At 40.0% G+C, this 19,172-nt stretch overlaps 1 protein-coding gene across 1 annotated transcript in view; it reads left to right on the top strand.

The window, feature by feature from the left end:
• Positions 1 to 18,847, top strand: part of NBN (nibrin) — a gene marked incomplete in the record, with an annotated part of 346,156 nt that extends 327,309 nt beyond the window's left edge. The window contains 2 exon segments of the mRNA XM_053715908.1: positions 2,466 to 2,515; positions 18,643 to 18,847. Of these exon segments, the coding sequence (XP_053571883.1) occupies positions 2,466 to 2,515; positions 18,643 to 18,676 (84 nt within the window).
• Between the last annotated feature and the right edge of the window lie 325 nt (positions 18,848 to 19,172).

Raw genomic sequence — 19,172 nt, 5'->3', positions numbered from 1 at the left:
GAGGGATATTTAAGCCTTTGGCCTGGGGTGTCTTTGCCTCCTCCTGGTGGCCAGATGATGTATTTCCCAACAGTAAGGAATGAAGTTGTGGGCTCTCCCTGCCAGGAAGGAAAGGAATTTATCTGGTAAGCATAAATTGTTATTTTTGTAATATTATTTTTTCGGTTGTGTTTTTCACGCCTGCCCATTAAAGGGACACTGAACCCAAATTTTTTCTTTCGTGATTCAAATAGAGCATACCATTTTAAGCAACTTTCTAATTTACTCCTATTATCAATTTTTCTTCGTTCTCTTGCTATCTTTATTTAAAAAACAGGAAAGTGATGCATAGGAGCCGGCCCATTTTTGGTTGAGAACCTGGGTTATGCTTGCTTATTGGTGGGTAAATGTAAGCCTCCAATAAGCAAGCGCTATTTATGGTGCTAAACCTAAAATGGGCTGGCTGCTAAGATTTACATTCCTGCTTTTCAAATAAAGATAGCAAGTGAAGGAAGAAAAAATTGTAAAAGGAGTAAATTAGAAAGTTGATTAAAATGTCATGCTCTATCTGAATCATGAAAGAAAAAATTTGGGTTCAGTGTCCCTTCAAACTTTCTTTTCTGTAGTGTAGTGACATATAGATGGATCCCACCTGTTCTATACGTAGTTGTTAATGTGTTGTCCTGAAAGGTACAAGCTTTGAGCATGAAAGTCAAAGTGATCATGTATGCCTTTAACTGATTACATAGAAAACAGTGAGCCGTATGGCATAGTTTCTGATTGGGTCGCCATTAGAAAAAAAAACCTCAAATTTAGAGGTTGCCAGATAAGCAGTAAGTTAAAAAGGAATATACAAAATAAATAACATTCAATAAAAAAGACATATATAAGAGCTACGTAAGTAATTCTATCAGACAACACTTTACCATCACTTTAATTCTCTTGCCATCCATTGATGTAAAGCAGGTAGGTAGGTTCAGAAGCATGAATGTGTCTGGAACACTTTATGGCAGCAAGTGTGTTCCAATTATCAAAAAAAAAAAATTAGTACAGGTAGAAAACCCCTTATTCAAACTGCTTGGGACTTAAAAGGTTTGGATTTAGGTAAAATGTGACCGTTTCATTTAGGCAGTATTTAAAGGAACAGTAAAGTCATAGTTAGATATTTGGGATTTAGGTAGAACGTACAATTTTAAATAACTTTCCAATTTACTTCAATTATTTAATTTGCTTCCTTCTCTTGTTATCCTTTTCTGGAAGGTTTATCTAGGTAAGCTCATGAGCAGCAAAGCACCTAGGTTCTAGGAGCTGATTGGTGCCTGCATATATATACCGATTGTCATTGGCTCACCCATGTGTTCAGTTAGAAACCAGTAGTGCATTGCAGCTCCTTCAACAAACGATGCCAAAAGAATGAAGCAAATTTGATAATAGAAGTAAACTGGAAAGTTGTTTGAAATTGTATGTTCTACCTAAATCATGCAAGAAAAATTTGTTTTTCATGTCCCTTTATAGTGTCATCATACAGCTTATACATGCAACCTAAAGATAGGTTTATATCATTTGTAATACTTTTGTATACATAGTACCCCAGTATTGGAATCAGGTTATATTTGTTTTTTCCTCTCTAAAATAAAGACATAGGCAGAGAAGATTGTAGCTTACAGACAGGAAGAAATAGTCATTTTTTATTAAAAAAAATGTTTTAAATATTTAAAAAGTGTGGAAATTTAGAATAATTTTGGAATTCCGCATACAAAACCACCATAACTCTAGTTAATTAGGAATGCTAAGAAACAATAGCACAGGCAATGAAAACATGTTTTTCACTAGATATTATCGAGAGAGGAAAAAGACAAAATCAGTGATAGGAAGCTGCAGGACAAATAAGCGATGATTACTTCTGTTATGTCTTTGCAAAGGTCTGTGGACTCAGGAAAATAGTATAAAGTATGAACAGTAATGCGGTTGGCGCCTCAGAGAATGGTGCATAATTAGCATTATTAAGATGAAACAAATAAGTCTGTTAAAGGGACATGAAACCCAATTTGTTTTATGATTCAGATAGAACATACATGTTTAACTTATTTCAATATACTTCTATCATCAATTTTGCTTTATTCTCTTGGTTTCCTTTATTGAAGGAGCAGTAATGCACTATTGGGAGCTAGCTGAACACATCAGTAAGCCAATGACAATAGACATAAAAAGTGCAGCCAGCTCCTGAGCCTACCTAGGTATCCTTTTAAGCAAAGGATACCATGAAGAATAAACAAGTTAGATATTAGAAGTAAATTGGAAAGTTGTTCAAAATTGTATGTTCTATCTGAATCATGAAACAAAAATTTTGGGTTTCATGTCCCTTTAATCAATTTTAACAATTCGTAAAAGTTAAACACGCTCATTTAAACGCTTGGCATCCCTTTTACCTGGTAGTATACAAATGAAAAAGCCGTTGCATATTTAATGTGTTTATGTATTTTCAGGAGCAAACTCAACAAGCAAGAGAGGAGTCACTTGCTGAGAATCTCTTTAGGTAACGTAACTTTATGTGCTGAGAGTTTATTTGTAGTTAGATACTATTGGATAGATGTGTTAACAAACGTTCTGCATGCCCTTTATGTATCATTTTTAAATGTTTTGTGTCACATTGTTACTTTTTAATTGAGTAGTAGCTACACACGTGCAAAAATTTGGAATGATCTATTTGTTAGTTAAACAAATGCCGAATACAGCTGTGGTCCGAGGCATTCAGCTCTTTCTAACGTCAGAGTTATTAGGAAAAAAGTACAACACACAAGTATAAGGGTTTGCACAGATATTTATGGGTTTTACTTCTTTCCTAATAAAAAAGAGCCAAGCGCCTCAGACCACAGCTTATTCAGCACGTGTTTACCTAACAAATGCACATTAGCAGCACGATTCATAAAGCTACTGTTTACATATAACTTGTGTGTCTTTATCACTTTAAAACTAGTCTGTGTCATGTTAGACTAATGCGCCTAATGGGGCTATTTTGACAACTGTGCTAAAGAGTGTTACCAGCTTTCAATAACTAGAGCCTATGTACCCCGGTTAACAGTGAAAGTAAGATGTCTGCCCTACAAATGTACCTAAGCTGTTCCTACCAGCTAGGGCCGGATGTAATGCAGTAAGTTATTTTCAGTGGTGTTTTTTTTTTGCCTGTGTTTTCTGAAGGATAATCACGAGTTGCTTAGAAACAGTGACAGTCTGCAATTATATTTCTAGCAAAGTGATGACGCCATTTGGCTGCAGCATTCTCGTGAATGGGTTTGCAATTAGTGAAAGCTCTAAAGGTCTTAAAGGGATATTCCAGCCAAAATTGGAAACCATGTGGGTGCATTTCTGTATTGAACTGAAGCATTTTTGTAATATACATGCATTAGCAAAAATGCTTCTAATAGAAGCTATAGCTGTTTCAAAAGTGTATTTACGTATGCACCGTGCAGCAGCATTTTAAACACAACACTTGTTCGGAGAGCCTAAGGTGCTTGTGCCATCTGGTAATGACTCAATTTGTTAATTGCTGACCTGATACAAACCCCAATAATGATCTGAGCTGCTTTATTTAAAATGTGGGTGCACTGAGAATATCTAGCTATGCTTCACATGCACGTGCAGAGAAAAATGTTAACACTAAAACAGTGATAAGTCTTAATAGAAGCATTTTTGCCAATACATTTATATTGCAAATATGTTTCTATTCAAAGATGCAATAAATCTATGTGCATTTATATTTTGACTCTAATGTCCCTTTAATTTATCTGAGGTATTGTTTATGTATTAAAGCTAACATGTTCTGTATATACTTTTTAATTAGGGGATTTCCAGTGAAAAATATTTTATACATATTTATAGTAAATATATTTATATATTTTTGAATTGTGTTAGCAGCTTGGGATTATTTTAAGGGATGATGCACTACAAAATTGGTTTTCCCTTAAAGGGATATAAAACCCAAAAATATTCTTTTGTGATTAAGACCGAGCAAACCTTTTTAAAAAAAAAAAAAAAAAATCCAATTTACTTTTATTATCAAATTTGCTTCGTTCCCATGATATTTTGTGTTGAAGAGATATCTAGGTAGGCATCTGGAGCAAGCTGGAAGACGCAGAGCGCCTTGGAAATTGTTTGTGTTTTACCTGGAAAACTGTGTAGCATTGCAGCGACTAGGTAGATTCATGACTCAAATCAAACATTCCTTTTACACAGTGCAGCCTGATCTGTGTGAATAGCCCTGCTCTATCTGCAGACATGCGGCATTTTCTGCAGACATGCGGCATTTTCTGCGATGATATCGCAGATAGCACCAGGTTCTGCCTTGAGGATTTTACAGTAGCGATTTGAAATGACAAAATAAAGTTAATGGAGCTATTTGTAAACAATTTAATACACTCCCGAAGGCAAAATAGATCATTTCTCCAACATTGGTGTGTCCGGTCCACGGCGTCATCCTTACTTGTGGGAATATCTCTTCCCCAACAGGAAATGGCAAAGAGTCCCAGCAAAGCTGGCCATATAGTCCCTCCTAGGCTCCGCCCACCCTAGTCATTCTCTTTGCCGTTGCACAGGCAACATCTCCACGGAGATGGTTAAGAGTTTTTTGCTGTTTAAATGTAGTTTTTTATTTTAAAATAGTGCTGGTATGTACTATTTACTCTGAAACAGAAAAGGATGAAGATTTCTGTTTGTGAGAGGAAGATGATTTTAGCAGACAGTAACTAAAATCGATTGCTGTTTCCACATAGGACTGTTGAGATGAAGTAACTTCAGTTGGGGGAAACAGTTAGCAGACTTTTCTGCTTAAGGTATGACTAGCCATATTTCTAACAAGACCATGTAATGCTGGAAGGCTGTCATTTCCCCTCATGGGGACCGGTAAGCCATTTTCTTAGTCAAGCAAACAGAATAAAGGGCTTAATATGGGCTATAAAACTGGTAGACACTTTTATGGGCTAAATCGATTGCTTTATTTGGACATTTTATACATGTTTATGCTGATAATTCACATTTATAAACTTGGGGAACGTTTTTTAACGGCAGGCACTATGTTAGACACCTTTTCCAGTCAGGGAGGGCCTTCCCAGTTGTAGGCTGAGCCTCATTTTCGCGCCATTACTGCGCAGTTGTTTTTGAGAGCAAGACATGCAGATGCATGTGTGAGGATCTGAAAGTAGCTGGAAAAGTTTCTAGAAGGCGTCATTTGGTATCGTATTCCCCTCTGGGCTTGGTTAGGTCGCAGCAAAGGCTATAGCTGGGACTGTATAGGGGTTAAATTTGTAAACGGCTCCGGTTCCGTTATTTTAAGGGTTAAAGCTCTGAAAATTGGTGTGCAATACTCTTAATGCTTTAAGACACTGTGGTGAAATTTTGGTAATTTTTGAACAATTCCTTCATACTTTTTCACATATTCAGTAATAAAGTGTTTCTGTTTAAAATTTAAAGAGACAGTAACGGTTTGGTTTTAAAACGTTTTTTGTGCTTTATTGACAAGTTTAAGCCTGTTTAACATGTCTGTGCCTTCGGATAAGCTATGTTCTATATGTATGAAAGCCAATGTGTCTCCCCATTTAAATTTGTGTGATAATTGTGCCATAGCGTCCAAACAAAGTAAGGACAGTACTGCCACAGATAATGAAATTGCCCAAGATGATTCCTCAAATGAGGGGAGTAGACATGATACTACATCATCTCCTACTGTGTCTACACCAGTTTTGCCCACACAGGAGGCCCCTAGTACATCTAGCGCGCCAATGCTTATTACCATGCAACAATTGACGGCTGTAATGGATAACTCCATAGCAAATATTTTATCCAAAATGCCTACATATCAGAGAAAGCGCGATTGCTCTGTTTTAAACACTGAAGAGCAGGAGGGCGCTGATGATAATTGTTCTGTCATACCCTCACACCAATCTGAAGTGGCCATGAGGGAGGTTTTGTCAGATGGGGAAATTTCAGATTCACTGCTTAAGGAGGTGTTATCTACTCTGGATGATTGTGACAACTTGGTCATTCCAGAGAAATTATGCAAGATGGACAAGTTCCTAGAGGTTCCGGTGCACCCCGACGCTTTTCCTATACCCAAGCGGGTGGCGGACATAGTGAATAAGGAGTGGGAAAAGCCCGGCATACCTTTTGTTCCCCCCCCCCTATATTTAAGAAATTATTTCCTATGGTCGACCCCAGAAAGGACTTATGGCAGACAGTCCCTAAGGTCGAGGGGGCAGTTTCTACTCTAAACAAGCGCACTACTATTCCTATTGAGGATAGTTGTGCTTTCAAAGATCCTATGGATAAAAAATTGGAGGGTTTGCTTAAAAAGATTTTTGTACAGCAAGGTTACCTTCTACAACCCATTTTGTGCATTGTTCCTTTCACTACAGCAGCGTGGTTCTGGTTCGAAGAACTAGAAAAGTCGCTCAGTAGAGAGACTCCATATGAGGAGGTTATGGACAGAGTTCACGCACTTAAGTTGGCTAACTCTTTTATTTTAGATGCCGCTTTGCAATTAGCTAGATTAGCGGCAAAAAATTCAGGGTTTGCAATTGTGGCGCGCAGAGCGCTTTGGCTAAAGTCTTGGTCAGCGGATGTGTCATCCAAGACAAAATTGCTTAACATCCCTTTCAAAGGTAAAACTCTATTTGGACCAGAATTGAAAGAGATTATCTCAGACATCACTGGGGGGAAAGGGCCACGCCCTTCCACAAGATAGGCCTTTCAAGGCCAAGAATAAGTCTAATTTTCGTTCCTTTCGCAATTTCAGGAACGGAACGGACCGGCCTCTAATTCTGCATCCTCTAAGCAAGAGGGTAATGCCTCACAACCCAAACCAGCCTGGAAACCGATGCAAGGCTGGAACAAGGGTAAGCAGGCCAAGAAGCCTGCTGCTGCTAACAAAACAGCATGAAGGAGTAGCCCCCGATCCGGGACCGGATCTAGTAGGGGGCAGACTCTCTCTCTTTGCTCAGGCTTGGGCAAGAGATGTTCAGGATCCCTGGGCACTAGAAATAGTTTCTCAGGGTTATCTTCTGGAATTCAGGGAACTACCCCCAAGGGGAAGGTTCCACATGTCTCACTTATCCTTAAACCAAATAAAGAGACAGGCGTTCTTACATTGTGTAGAAGACCTGTTAAAGATGGGAGTGATACACCCAGTTCCAATAAAGGAACAAGGAATGGGATTTTATTCAAATCTGTTCGTAGTTCCCAAAAAAGAGGGAACCTTCAGACCAATTTTGGATCTGAAGATCCTAAACAAATTTCTCAGGTTACCATCGTTCAAGATGGAAACCATTCGAACGATTCTACCTACTATCCAGGAAGGTCAATTTATGACTACCGTGGATCTAAAGGATGCGTACCTACATATCCCTATCCACAAAGAACATCATCAGTTCCTAAGGTTCGCCTTTCTGGACAAACATTACCAGTTTGTGGCCCTCCCATTCGGGTTAGCCACTGCTCCAAGGATTTTCACAAAGGTACTCGGGTCCCTTCTAGCGGTTCTAAGACCGAGGGGCATTGCAGTAGTACCATACTTGGACGACATTCTAATACAAGCGTCGTCACTGTCAAAAGCAAAGGCTCATACAGACATCGTTCTAGCCTTTCTCAGATCACACGGATGGAAGGTGAACATAGAAAAGAGTTCTCTGTCTCCGGCAACAAGAGTTCCCTTCTTGGGAACAATAATAGATTCCTTAGAAATGAGGATTTTTCTGACAGAGGTCAGAAAATCAAAACTTCTAAGCACTTGTCAAGTTCTTCATTCTGTTCCACCTCCTTCCATAGCGCAGTGCATGGAAGTAGTAGGGTTGATGGTTGCAGCAATGGACATAGTTCCTTTTGCACAAATTCATCTAAGACCATTACAACTGTGCATGCTCAAACAGTGGAATGGGGACTATACAGACTTGTCTCCAGTGATTCAAGTAGATCAGAAGACCAGAGACTCACTCCGTTGGTGGCTAACCCAGGATCACCTGTCCCAGGGAATGAGCTCCCGCAGACCAGAGTGGGTCATCGTCACGACCGACGCCAGTCTAGTGGGCTGGGGCGCGGTCTGGGACTCCCTGAAAGCTCAGGGTCTATGGTCTCGGGAAGAGTCTCTTCTCCCGATAAACATTCTGGAACTGAGAGCGATATTCAATACTCTCAGGGCTTGGCCTCAACTAGCAAAGGCCAGATTCATAAGATTCCAATCAGACAACATGACGACTGTTGCTTACATCAACCATCAGGGGGGAACAAGGAGTTCCCTGGCGATGAGAGAAGTGACCAAAATCATAAAATGGGCGGAGGATCGCTCCTGCCACCTGTCTGCGATCCACATCCCAGGAGTGGAAAACTGGGAAGCGGATTATCTGAGTCGTCAGACATTCCATCCGGGGGAGTGGGAACTCCACCCGGAGATATTTGCCCAGTTGACTCAATTATGGGGCATTCCAGACATGGATCTGATGGCGTCTCGTCAGAACTTCAAGGTTCCTTGCTACGGGTCCAGATCCAGGGATCCCAAGGCAACTCTAGTAGATGCACTAGTAGCACCTTGGACCTTCAACCTAGCTTATGTATTTCCACCGTTTCCTCTCATTCCCAGGCTGGTAGCCAGGATCAAACAGGAGAGGGCCTCGTGATCTTGATAGCTCCTGCGTGGCCACGCAGGACTTGGTATGCAGACCTGGTGAATATGTCATCGGTTCCACCATGGAAGCTACCTTTGAGACAGGACCTTCTTGTTCAGGGTCCATTCGAACATCCAAATCTGGTCTCCCTCCAGCTGACGGCTTGGAGATTGAACGTTTGATCCTATCAAAGCGTGGGTTTTCAGATTCTGTGATAGATACTCTGGTTCAGGCCAGAAAACCGGTAACTAGAAAGATTTACCATAAAATATGGAAAAGACCATGGAATAAGATAAAAATTCCTAAGATTCTCTCCTTTCTACAAGAAGGTTTGGAGAAAGGATTATCTGCAAGTTCTCTAAAGGGACAGATCTCTGCTTTATCTGTCTTACTACACAAAAGACTGACAGCTGTGCCAAATGTTCAAGCATTTGTTCAGGCTCTGGTTAGGATCAAGCCTGTTTACAGACCTTTGACTCCTCCCTGGAGTCTAAATCTAGTTCTTTCAGTTCTTCAAGGGGTTCCGTTTGAACCTTTACATTCCGTAGATATTAAGTTACTATCTTGGAAAGTTTTGTTTTTGGTTGCTATTTCTTCTGCTAGAAGAGTTTCAGAGTTATCTGCTTTGCAGTGTTCTCCGCCTTATCTGGTGTTCCATGCAGATAAGGTGGTTTTGCGTACTAAGCCTGGTTTTCTTCCAAAGGTTGTTTCTAACAAGAATATTAACCAGGAGATAGTTGTACCTTCTTTATGTCCAAATCCAGTTTCAAAGAAGGAACGTTTGTTACACAATTTGGACGTAGTCCGTGCTCTAAAATTTTATATAGAGGCTACAAAAGATTTCAGACAAACATCTTCTTTGTTTGTTGTCTATTCTGGTAAAAGGAGAGGTCAAAAAGCGACTTCTACCTCTCTTTCCTTTTGGCTTAAAAGCATTATCCGATTGGCCTACAAGACTGCCGGACGGCAGCCTCCTGAAAGAATCACAGCTCACTCCACTAGGGCTGTGGCTTCCACATGGGCCTTCAAGAACGAGGCTTCTGTTGACCAGATATGTAAGGCAGCGACTTGGTCTTCACTGCACACTTTTGCCAAATTTTACAAATTTGATACTTTTGCTTCTTCGGAGGCTATTTTTGGGAGAAAGGTTTTGCAAGCCGTAGTGCCTTCCGTTTAGGTAACCTGATTTGCTCCCTCCCTTCATCCGTGTCCTAAAGCTTTAGTATTGGTTCCCACAAGTAAGGATGACGCCGTGGACCGGACACACCAATGTTGGAGAAAACAGAATTTATGCTTACCTGATAAATTACTTTCTCCAACGGTGTGTCCGGTCCACGGCCCGCCCTGGTTTTTTTAATCAGGTCTGATGAATTATTTTCTCTAACTACAGTCACCACGGTACCATATGGTTTCTCCTATATTTTTCCTCCTGTCCGTCGGTCGAATGACTGGGGTGGGCGGAGCCTAGGAGGGACTATATGGCCAGCTTTGCTGGGACTCTTTGCCATTTCCTGTTGGGGAAGAGATATTCCCACAAGTAAGGATGACGCCGTGGACCGGACACACCGTTGGAGAAAGTAATTTATCAGGTAAGCATAAATTCTGTTTTTTAACAGTTAATGGGGAGGATATTTTACAGTTACTGTGCTTTTAATACTTCAGAGCAAAAACAAAGATCTGAGGAAGTGAGATGAGATGCATGACCTGACTCCCCATTGTGAATTCCACATCAGTAATTAAATACAGAAATTATTTCCTAAACAAATACAATATTCAAAGACTTAATACACACACACACACTGTGAGCTTTGTTTTAAAAGATAATATGCAGGAGTCAAACTTAGTGATCACAGATGCTGCACAGCGTTTCCACTAAATGCTGTGTAAATACCATTATATAGAGTCTGTTTCTATCAATTGGCCAAGAAGGGAAATACAACAGCATTTAATATTACTTAAAGAAGAAACTATCTATAAACATAGAAGCACATACAGTATATATATAAAACAGTTATAAACTTATATATATGGCAATATAGCTTGAGAAAATTAAACCCAGTTACATAAAGTAAATCTGTTCTTTATGTCTGTCTAGTATGCTTTCTTATTATACTAATGATCTCTTACATATTTTCCTAATGTATTTATATTTTCTTTTTGCTTTCTATCAAATGGCACAGGTAGTCATAGGCTGTTATGATACTGAGAGAAAGCACTAACAACAATAAAGGGACAGTCTTCTCCAGATTTGTTATTGTTTAAAAATGTAGATAATCCCTTTTCTCCAATATTGGTGTGTCCGGTCCACGGCGTCATCCTTACTTGTGGGATATTCTCTTCCCCAACAGGAAATGGCAAAGAGTCCCAGCAAAGCTGGTCACATGATCCCTCCTAGGCTCCGCCCACCCCAGTCATTCTCTTTGCCGTTCCACAGGCAACATCTCCACGGAGATGGTTAAGAGTTTTTTGGTGTTTAAATGTAGTTTTTATTCTTCTATCAAGTGTTTGTTATTTTAAAATAGTGCTGGTATATACTATTTACTCTGAAACAGAAAAGGATGAAGATTTCTGTTTGTAAGAGGAAGATGATTTTAGCAGACAGTAACTAAAATTGATTGCTGTTTCCACACAGGACTGTTGAGATGAAGTAACTTCAGTTGGGGGAAACAGTTAGCAGACTTTTCTGCTTAAGGTATGACTAGCCATATTTCTAACAAGACCATGTAATGCTGGAAGGCTGTCATTTCCCCTCATGGGGACCGGTAAGCCATTTTCTTAGTCAAACATAAAAGAATAAAGGGCTTAAAAAAGGGCTTAAAAAACTGGTAGACATTTTTATGGGCTAAAACGATTGCTTTATTGGGGCATATTATGCAGATTCTAGCTAATAATTGGCATTATAATCTTGGGGAACGTTTAAAAAACGGCAGGCACTGTGTTGGACACCTTTTTTAGTCTGGGGGCCTTTCTAGTTATAGACTGAGCCTCATTTTCGCACCATTACTGCGCAGTTGTTTTTGGAGAGCAAGGCATGCAGATGCATGTGTGAGGATCTAAGAAACACTAAAAAAGCTTCTAGAAGGCGTCATTTGGTATCGTATTCCCCTCTGGGCTTGGTTGGGTCTCAGCAAAGCATATAGCTGGGACTGTATAGGGGTTAAATTTAAAAACGGCTCCGGTTCCGTTATTTTAAGGGTTAAAGCTCTGAAATTTGGTGTGCAATACTTTTAATGCTTTAAGACACTGTGGTGAAATTTTGGTAATTTTTGAACAATTCCTTCATACTTTTTCACATATTCAGTAATAAAGTGTTTTCAGTTTGAAATTTAAAGAGACAGTAACAGTTTTATTTTATAACGTTTTTTGTGCTTTGTTGACAAGTTTAAGCCTGTTTAACATGTCTGTACCATCAGATAAGCTATGTTCTATATGTATGAAAGCCAATGTGTCTCCCCATTTAAATTTATGTGATAATTGTGCCATAGTGTCCAAACAAAGTAAGGACAGTAATGCCACAGATAATGATATTGCCCAAGATGATTCCTCAAATGAGGGGAGTAAACATGATACTACATCATCCCCTACTGTGTCTACACCAGTTTTGCCCACACTGGAGGCCCCTAGTACATCTAGTGCGCCAATACTTATTACCATGCAACAATTAACGGCTGTAATGGATAACTCCATAGCAAATCTTTTATCCAAAATGCCTACTTATCAGAGAAAGCGCGATTGCTCTGTTTTAAACACTGAAGAGCAAGAGGGCGCTGATGATAACTGTTCTGACATACCCTCACACCAATCTCAAGGGGCCATGAGGGAGGTTTTGTCTGATGGAGAAATCTCAGATTCAGAAAAAAAATTCTCATCAAGCTGAACCTGATGTTGTGACATTTAAATTTAAATTAGAACATCTCCGCGCACTGCTTAAGGAGGTGTTATCTACTCTGGATGATTGTGACAATTTGGTCATTCCAGAGAAATTATGTAAGATGGACAAGTTCCTAGAGGTTCCGGTGCCCCCCGACGCTTTTCCTATACCCAAGCGGGTGGCGGACATAGTAAATAAAGAGTGGGAAAAGCCCGGCATACCTTTTGTTCCCCCCCCTATATTTAAGAAATTATTTCCTATAGTCGACCCCAGAAAGGACTTATGGCAGACAGTCCCCAAGGTCGAGGGGGCGGTTTCTACTCTAAACAAACGCACTACTATTCCTATCGAAGATAGTTGTGCTTTCAAAGATCCTATGGATAAAAAATTAGAGGGTTTGCTTAAAAAGATTTTTGTACAGCAAGGTTACCTTCTACAACCAATTTCATGCATTGTTCCTGTCACTACGGCAGCGTGTTTCTGGTTCGAGGAACTAGAAAAGTCGCTCAGTAAAGAATCTTCGTATGAGGATGTTATGGACAGAGTTCAAGCACTTAAATTGGCTAACTCTTTTGTTTTAGATGCCGCTTTGCAATTAGCTAGATTAGCGGCGAAAAATTCAGGGTTTGCTATCGTGGCGCGCAGAGCGCTTTGGCTTAAGTCTTGGTCAGCGGATGTGTCTTCCAAGACAAAATTGCTTAACATTCCTTTCAAAGGTAAAACATTATTTGGACCAGATTTGAAAGACATTATTTCAGACATCACTGGGGGAAAGGGCCATGCCCTCCCACAGGATAGGTCTTTTAAGGCTAAAAATAAGCCTAATTTTCGTCCCTTTCGCAGAAACGGACCAGCCTCTAATTCTGCATCCTCTAAGCAAGAGGTTAATACTTCACAACCCAAACCAGCCTGGAAACCAATGCAAGGCTGGAACAAGGGTAAGCAGGCCAAGAAGCCTACCACTGCTACCAAAACAGCATGAAGGGATAGCCCCCGATCCGGGACCGGATCTAGTGGGGGGCAGACTCTCTCTCTTTGCTCAGGCTTGGGCAAGAGATGTTCAGGATCTTTGGGCGCTAGAAATAGTTTCTCAAGGTTATCTCCTGGAATTCAAGGAACTACCCCCAAGGGGAAGGTTCCACAGGTCTCACTTATCTTCAAACCAAATAAAGAGACAGGCATTCTTACATTGTGTAGAAGACCTGTTAAAGATGGGAGTGATACATCCAGTTCCAATAAGAGAACAAGGAATGGGATTTTATTCCAATCTGTTCGTAGTTCCCAAAAAAGAGGGAACATTCAGACCAATTTTAGATCTGAAGATCCTAAACAATTTCTCAGGGTACCATCATTCAAAATGGAAACTATTCGAACGATCCTACCCACCATCCAGGAAAGTCAATTTATGACTACCGTGGATTTAAAGGATGCGTATCTACATATTCCTATCCACAAGGAACATCATCAGTTCCTAAGGTTCGCTTTTCTGGACAAGCATTACCAGTTTGTGGCACTTCCATTCGGATTAGCCACTGCTCCAAGGATTTTCACAAAGGTACTAGGGTCCCTTCTAGCGGTTCTAAGACCAAGGGGCATTGCAGTAGTACCTTACTTGGACGACATCCTAATTCAAGCGTCGTCCCTGTCAAAAGCAAAGGCTCATACGGACATCGTCCTAGCCTTTCTCAGATCTCACGGATGGAAGGTGAACATAGAAAAAAGTTCTCTGTCCCCGTCAACAAGAGTTCCCTTCTTGGGAACAATAATAGATTCCTTAGAAATGAGGATTTTTCTGACAGAGGTCAGAAAATCAAAACTTCTAAGCTCTTGTCAAGTACTTCATTCTGTTCCTCGTCCTTCCATAGCGCAGTGCATGGAAGTAATAGGATTGATGGTTGCAACAATGGACATAGTTCCTTTTGCACAAATTCATCTAAGACCATTACAACTGTGCATGCTCAGACAGTGGAATGGGGATTATACAGACTTGTCTCCGATGATTCAAGTAGATCAAAAGACCAGAGATTCACTCCGTTGGTGGCTGACCCTGGACAATCTGTCACAGGGAATGAGCTTCCGCAGACCAGAGTGGGTCATTGTCACGACCGACGCCAGTCTAGTGGGCTGGGGCGCGGTCTGGGAATCCCTGAAAGCTCAGGGTCTATGGTCTCGGGAAGAGTCTCTTCTCCCGATAAACATTCTGGAACTGAGAGCGATATTCAATGCTCTCAGGGCTTGGCCTCAACTAGCAAAGGCCAAATTCATAAGGTTTCAATCAGACAACATGACGACCGTTGCATATATCAATCATCAGGGGGGAACAAGGAGTTCCCTGGCGATGAAAGAAGTGACCAAGATAATTCAATGGGCGGAGGATCACTCCTGCCACTTGTCTGCGATCCACATCCCAGGAGTGGAAAATTGGGAAGCGGATTTTCTGAGTCGTCAGACATTCCATCCGGGGGAGTGGGAACTCCATCCGGAAATCTTTGCCCAAATAACTCAATTATGGGGCATTCCAGACATGGATCTGATGGCGTCTCGTCAGAACTTCAAGGTTCCTTGCTACGGGTCCAGATCCAGGGATCCCAAGGCGACTCTAGTAGATGCACTAGTAGCACCTTGGACCTTCAACCTAGCTTATGTATTCCCACCGTTTCCTCTCATTCCCAGGCTGGTAGCCAGGATCAATCAGGAGAGGGCCTCGGTGATCTTGATATCTCCTGCGTGGCCACGCAGGACTTGGTATGCAGACCTGGTGAATATGTCATCGGCTCCACCATGGAAGCTACCTTTGAGACAGGACCTTCTTGTTCAGGGTCCATTCGAACATCCGAATCTGGTTTCCCTCCAACTGACGGCTTGGAGATTGAACGCTTGATTTTATCAAAGCGTGGGTTTTCAGATTCTGTAATAGATACTCTGATTCAGGCTAGAAAGCCTGTAACTAGAAAAATTTACCATAAAATATGGAAAAAATATATCTGTTGGTGTGAATCCAAAGGATTCCCATGGCACAAGATAAAAATTCCTAAGATTCTATCCTTTCTACAAGAAGGTTTGGAGAAAGGATTATCTGCAAGTTCTCTAAAGGGACAGATCTCTGCTTTATCTGTTTTACTTCACAAAAGACTGGCAGCCGTGCCAGATGTTCAAGCATTTGTTCAGGCTCTGGTTAGGATCAAGCCTGTTTACAGACCTTTGACTCCTCCCTGGAGTCTAAATCTAGTTCTTTCAGTTCTTCAAGGGGTTCCGTTTGAACCTTTACATTCCATAGATATTAAGTTACTATCTTGGAAAGTTTTGTTTTTAGTTGCAATTTCTTCTGCTAGAAGAGTTTCAGAGTTATCTGCTCTGCAGTGTTCTCCGCCCTATCTGGTGTTCCATGCAGATAAGGTGGTTTTGCGTACTAAGCCTGGTTTTCTTCCGAAAGTTGTTTCTAACAAAAATATTAACCAGGAGATAGTTGTACCTTCTTTGTGTCCGAATCCAGTTTCAAAGAAGGAACGTTTGTTACACAATTTGGACGTAGTCCGTGCTCTAAAATTCTGTTTAGAGGCTACTAAAGATTTCAGACAAACATCTTCCTTGTTTGTTGTTTATTCTGGTAAAAGGAGAGGTCAAAAAGCGACTTCTACCTCTCTTTCCTTTTGGCTTAAAAGCATTATCCGATTGGCTTATGAGACTGCCGGACGGCAGCCTCCCGAAAGAATCACAGCTCACTCCACTAGGGCTGTGGCTTCCACATGGGCCTTCAAGAACGAGGCTTCTGTTGACCAGATATGTAAGGCAGCGACTTGGTCTTCACTGCACACTTTTGCCAAATTTTACAAATTTGATACTTTTGCTTCTTCGGAGGCTATTTTTGGGAGAAAGGTTTTGCAAGCTGTGGTTCCTTCCGTTTAGGTGACCTGATTTGCTCCCTCCCTTCATCCGTGTCCTAAAGCTTTGGTATTGGTTCCCACAAGTAAGGATGACGCCGTGGACCGGACACACCAATGTTGGAGAAAACAGAATTTATGCTTACCTGATAAATTACTTTCTCCAACGGTGTGTCCGGTCCACGGCCCGCCCTGGTTTTTTAATCAGGTCTGATGAATTATTTTCTCTAACTACAGTCACCACGGTATCATATGGTTTCTCCTATATATATTTCCTCCTGTCCGTCGGTCGAATGACTGGGGTGGGCGGAGCCTATGAGGGATCATGTGACCAGCTTTGCTGGGACTCTTTGCCATTTCCTGTTGGGGAAGAGAATATCCCACAAGTAAGGATGACGCCGTGGACCGGACACACCGTTGGAGAAAGTAATTTATCAGGTAAGCATAAATTCTGTTTTTAACCCATTCCCCAGTTTTGCATAACCAGCACAGTTATATTTATATACTTTTTACCCCTGTGATTAACTCGTATCTAAACCTCTGCAGACTGCCCCCTTATTGCAGTTATTTTGACAGACATGAATTTTAGCCAGTCAGTGCTGACTCTTAACTCCATGGCAGTGATTACAAAGTACGTGGCCTTCAAGGGCTTAGAAATTATTATCTGACCCTACCCTAGGTTTAGATTTTAACAAAGAATACAAAGAGTACAAAGTAAATTTAATAATAAAAGTAAATTGTGAAGTTGTTTAAAATAACATGCTCTATCTGAATCATGGAAGTTTAATTTTGACTAGACTGTCCCTTTAATGAGATTCCTATGCAAATGTTGGAGGATACACATATCCTGGAGATTCCTTGTATTTCTTTTGTAGTGCCTGATTTACTGTGTTATCAAAGAAACTGGGAAGCCTGTTTGAAGACCAACATTCTCCTAGTTGTGTGCACCCAGATTTAAGACTCAGAAGAAGATAGGGAGCTGCACATCTTTCCTTCAATTCACCTGCCCATTAATCCATCTTCCTCACTGATTGAGTCTGATTGCTTATCAATACAACTTACATAGCCTCATTTCTAAGACAAAATGTGGTTATATATTGAGTGTTCTTTAGATTATGAGAGAGATAGGACTAGTGATGGAGTTTGCATATATATCACCATCACACCTATATATGTGTGTTGGACATCTTATTCCAAAACCATAGGCATTAATATGAAGTACCCCACTCTTCTAGGAAGGCTTTCCACAAGATTTTGGAGTGTTTATGCCCATTCAGCCAAAAGAACATTTGTGAGATCAAGCACTTGTGTTGGATGATAGCTTTGAAATTAATCAGAATAAAAATAATCTATTGCTTATTTGATTATTTGAATCTCAAAGTAAGCATTATTGCATTGTGTTTTTGTTATGCAGTTGTTCATTTTATATATATATATATATATATATATATATATATATACAGGTAGCCCTCAGTTTACGCCGGGGTTAGGTTCCAGAAGGAATGGTTGTAAATTGAAACAGTTGTAAATTGAAACCCAGTTTATAATGTAAGTCAATAGGAAATGAGGGAGTTAGATTCCAGTCCCCTCTCAAAATTGACATAAGTAACACCTAATACATTAAAGCTTTGAAATGAAGACTTTAAATGCTAAACAGCATTATAAACCTAATTAAATAATCACACAACAGACTGTATCATCTAACTAAGTTTAATGAGCAAAAACATTTTTTTACTTGCATTTTTCTGCAAACCGTTCTCTGCATTGTTAGCATGTTAGATAATACTGCATTTCAATCTGGAGTGATTAATAAACAGTTTAGGCACCCTCACCTCAATCAGCTGGACAGGAAGATAATGGGGAAGTGGCTGCTAGAGCTTGTTCCTTTGAAAGCTGCTCGAAAGCTAATGTCTGTTCTGTGTACACAGAGTCTGCTAAGCTTGCAAAACTTTGCTGCAACACAAACAGACAGCTCCACCTACTGGCTATTTTAATTAGTGCACTGCTTTTCAATAGCAGTCACATGACTGGAAAAAAAAGGTTGTTATTCTGAAACAGCGCAAATTTAACCGGCATAAACCGAGGGCCACCTGTGTGTATGTGTGTGTATATATATATATATATATATATATATATATATATATATATATATATATATATATATATATATACTGTACTTTATTTAATGGTCTTTTAACAGATGTTTTTTACACAACACTAAATCATCTTTTTTTTTTTCTTTCTTTCTTTGTTTAATTTATAGGTATAATCCAAAATCTGTGAAAAGGAGACGATAAATTTGTTGGTTCCATAGAACGTTTACTAAAACTGCTATAAATGAATGTACAAAAAAGTTGCTTTTATTAGAGTGAATAGAATCACTAAGTGTAAAACTTGTTTATGGATCATATGTTTACAGTCTGTCTCTTCCGTAATGTAAATAACTATTAAAGAATTAAGTTGTACGAGTTTGTGCTTTATGGATGATCTATTACACAGTAGAACACACGGCTATAAAAATAAATAGTCACACAGCAATTACACGGTATAAAAGTAAATGCGATTCCATTTAATTACAAATGAAAATGTGTTGTATTAAAAAAGCCTGTTTAAGTCTTTTCTTTAGATGTGGAGATAAAGAACTATTTGATTAACAAATCATGAAATTCAGAAGCCGGGTTATCAGAAAAATGGTCCATTTATTTGGTTAAACATTAAAATAAATAAAAAAGTTGGTTTAGCTGCACATATTGCAAACAAATTAAATTAGCAAGTGCCTAGAAGTGGGGCTAC

Source organism: Bombina bombina, chromosome 5 (genome assembly GCF_027579735.1).
Source record: "Bombina bombina isolate aBomBom1 chromosome 5, aBomBom1.pri, whole genome shotgun sequence".
Taxonomy (NCBI): domain Eukaryota; kingdom Metazoa; phylum Chordata; class Amphibia; order Anura; family Bombinatoridae; genus Bombina; species Bombina bombina.
This window is presented reverse-complemented; position numbering and strand designations above follow the sequence as displayed.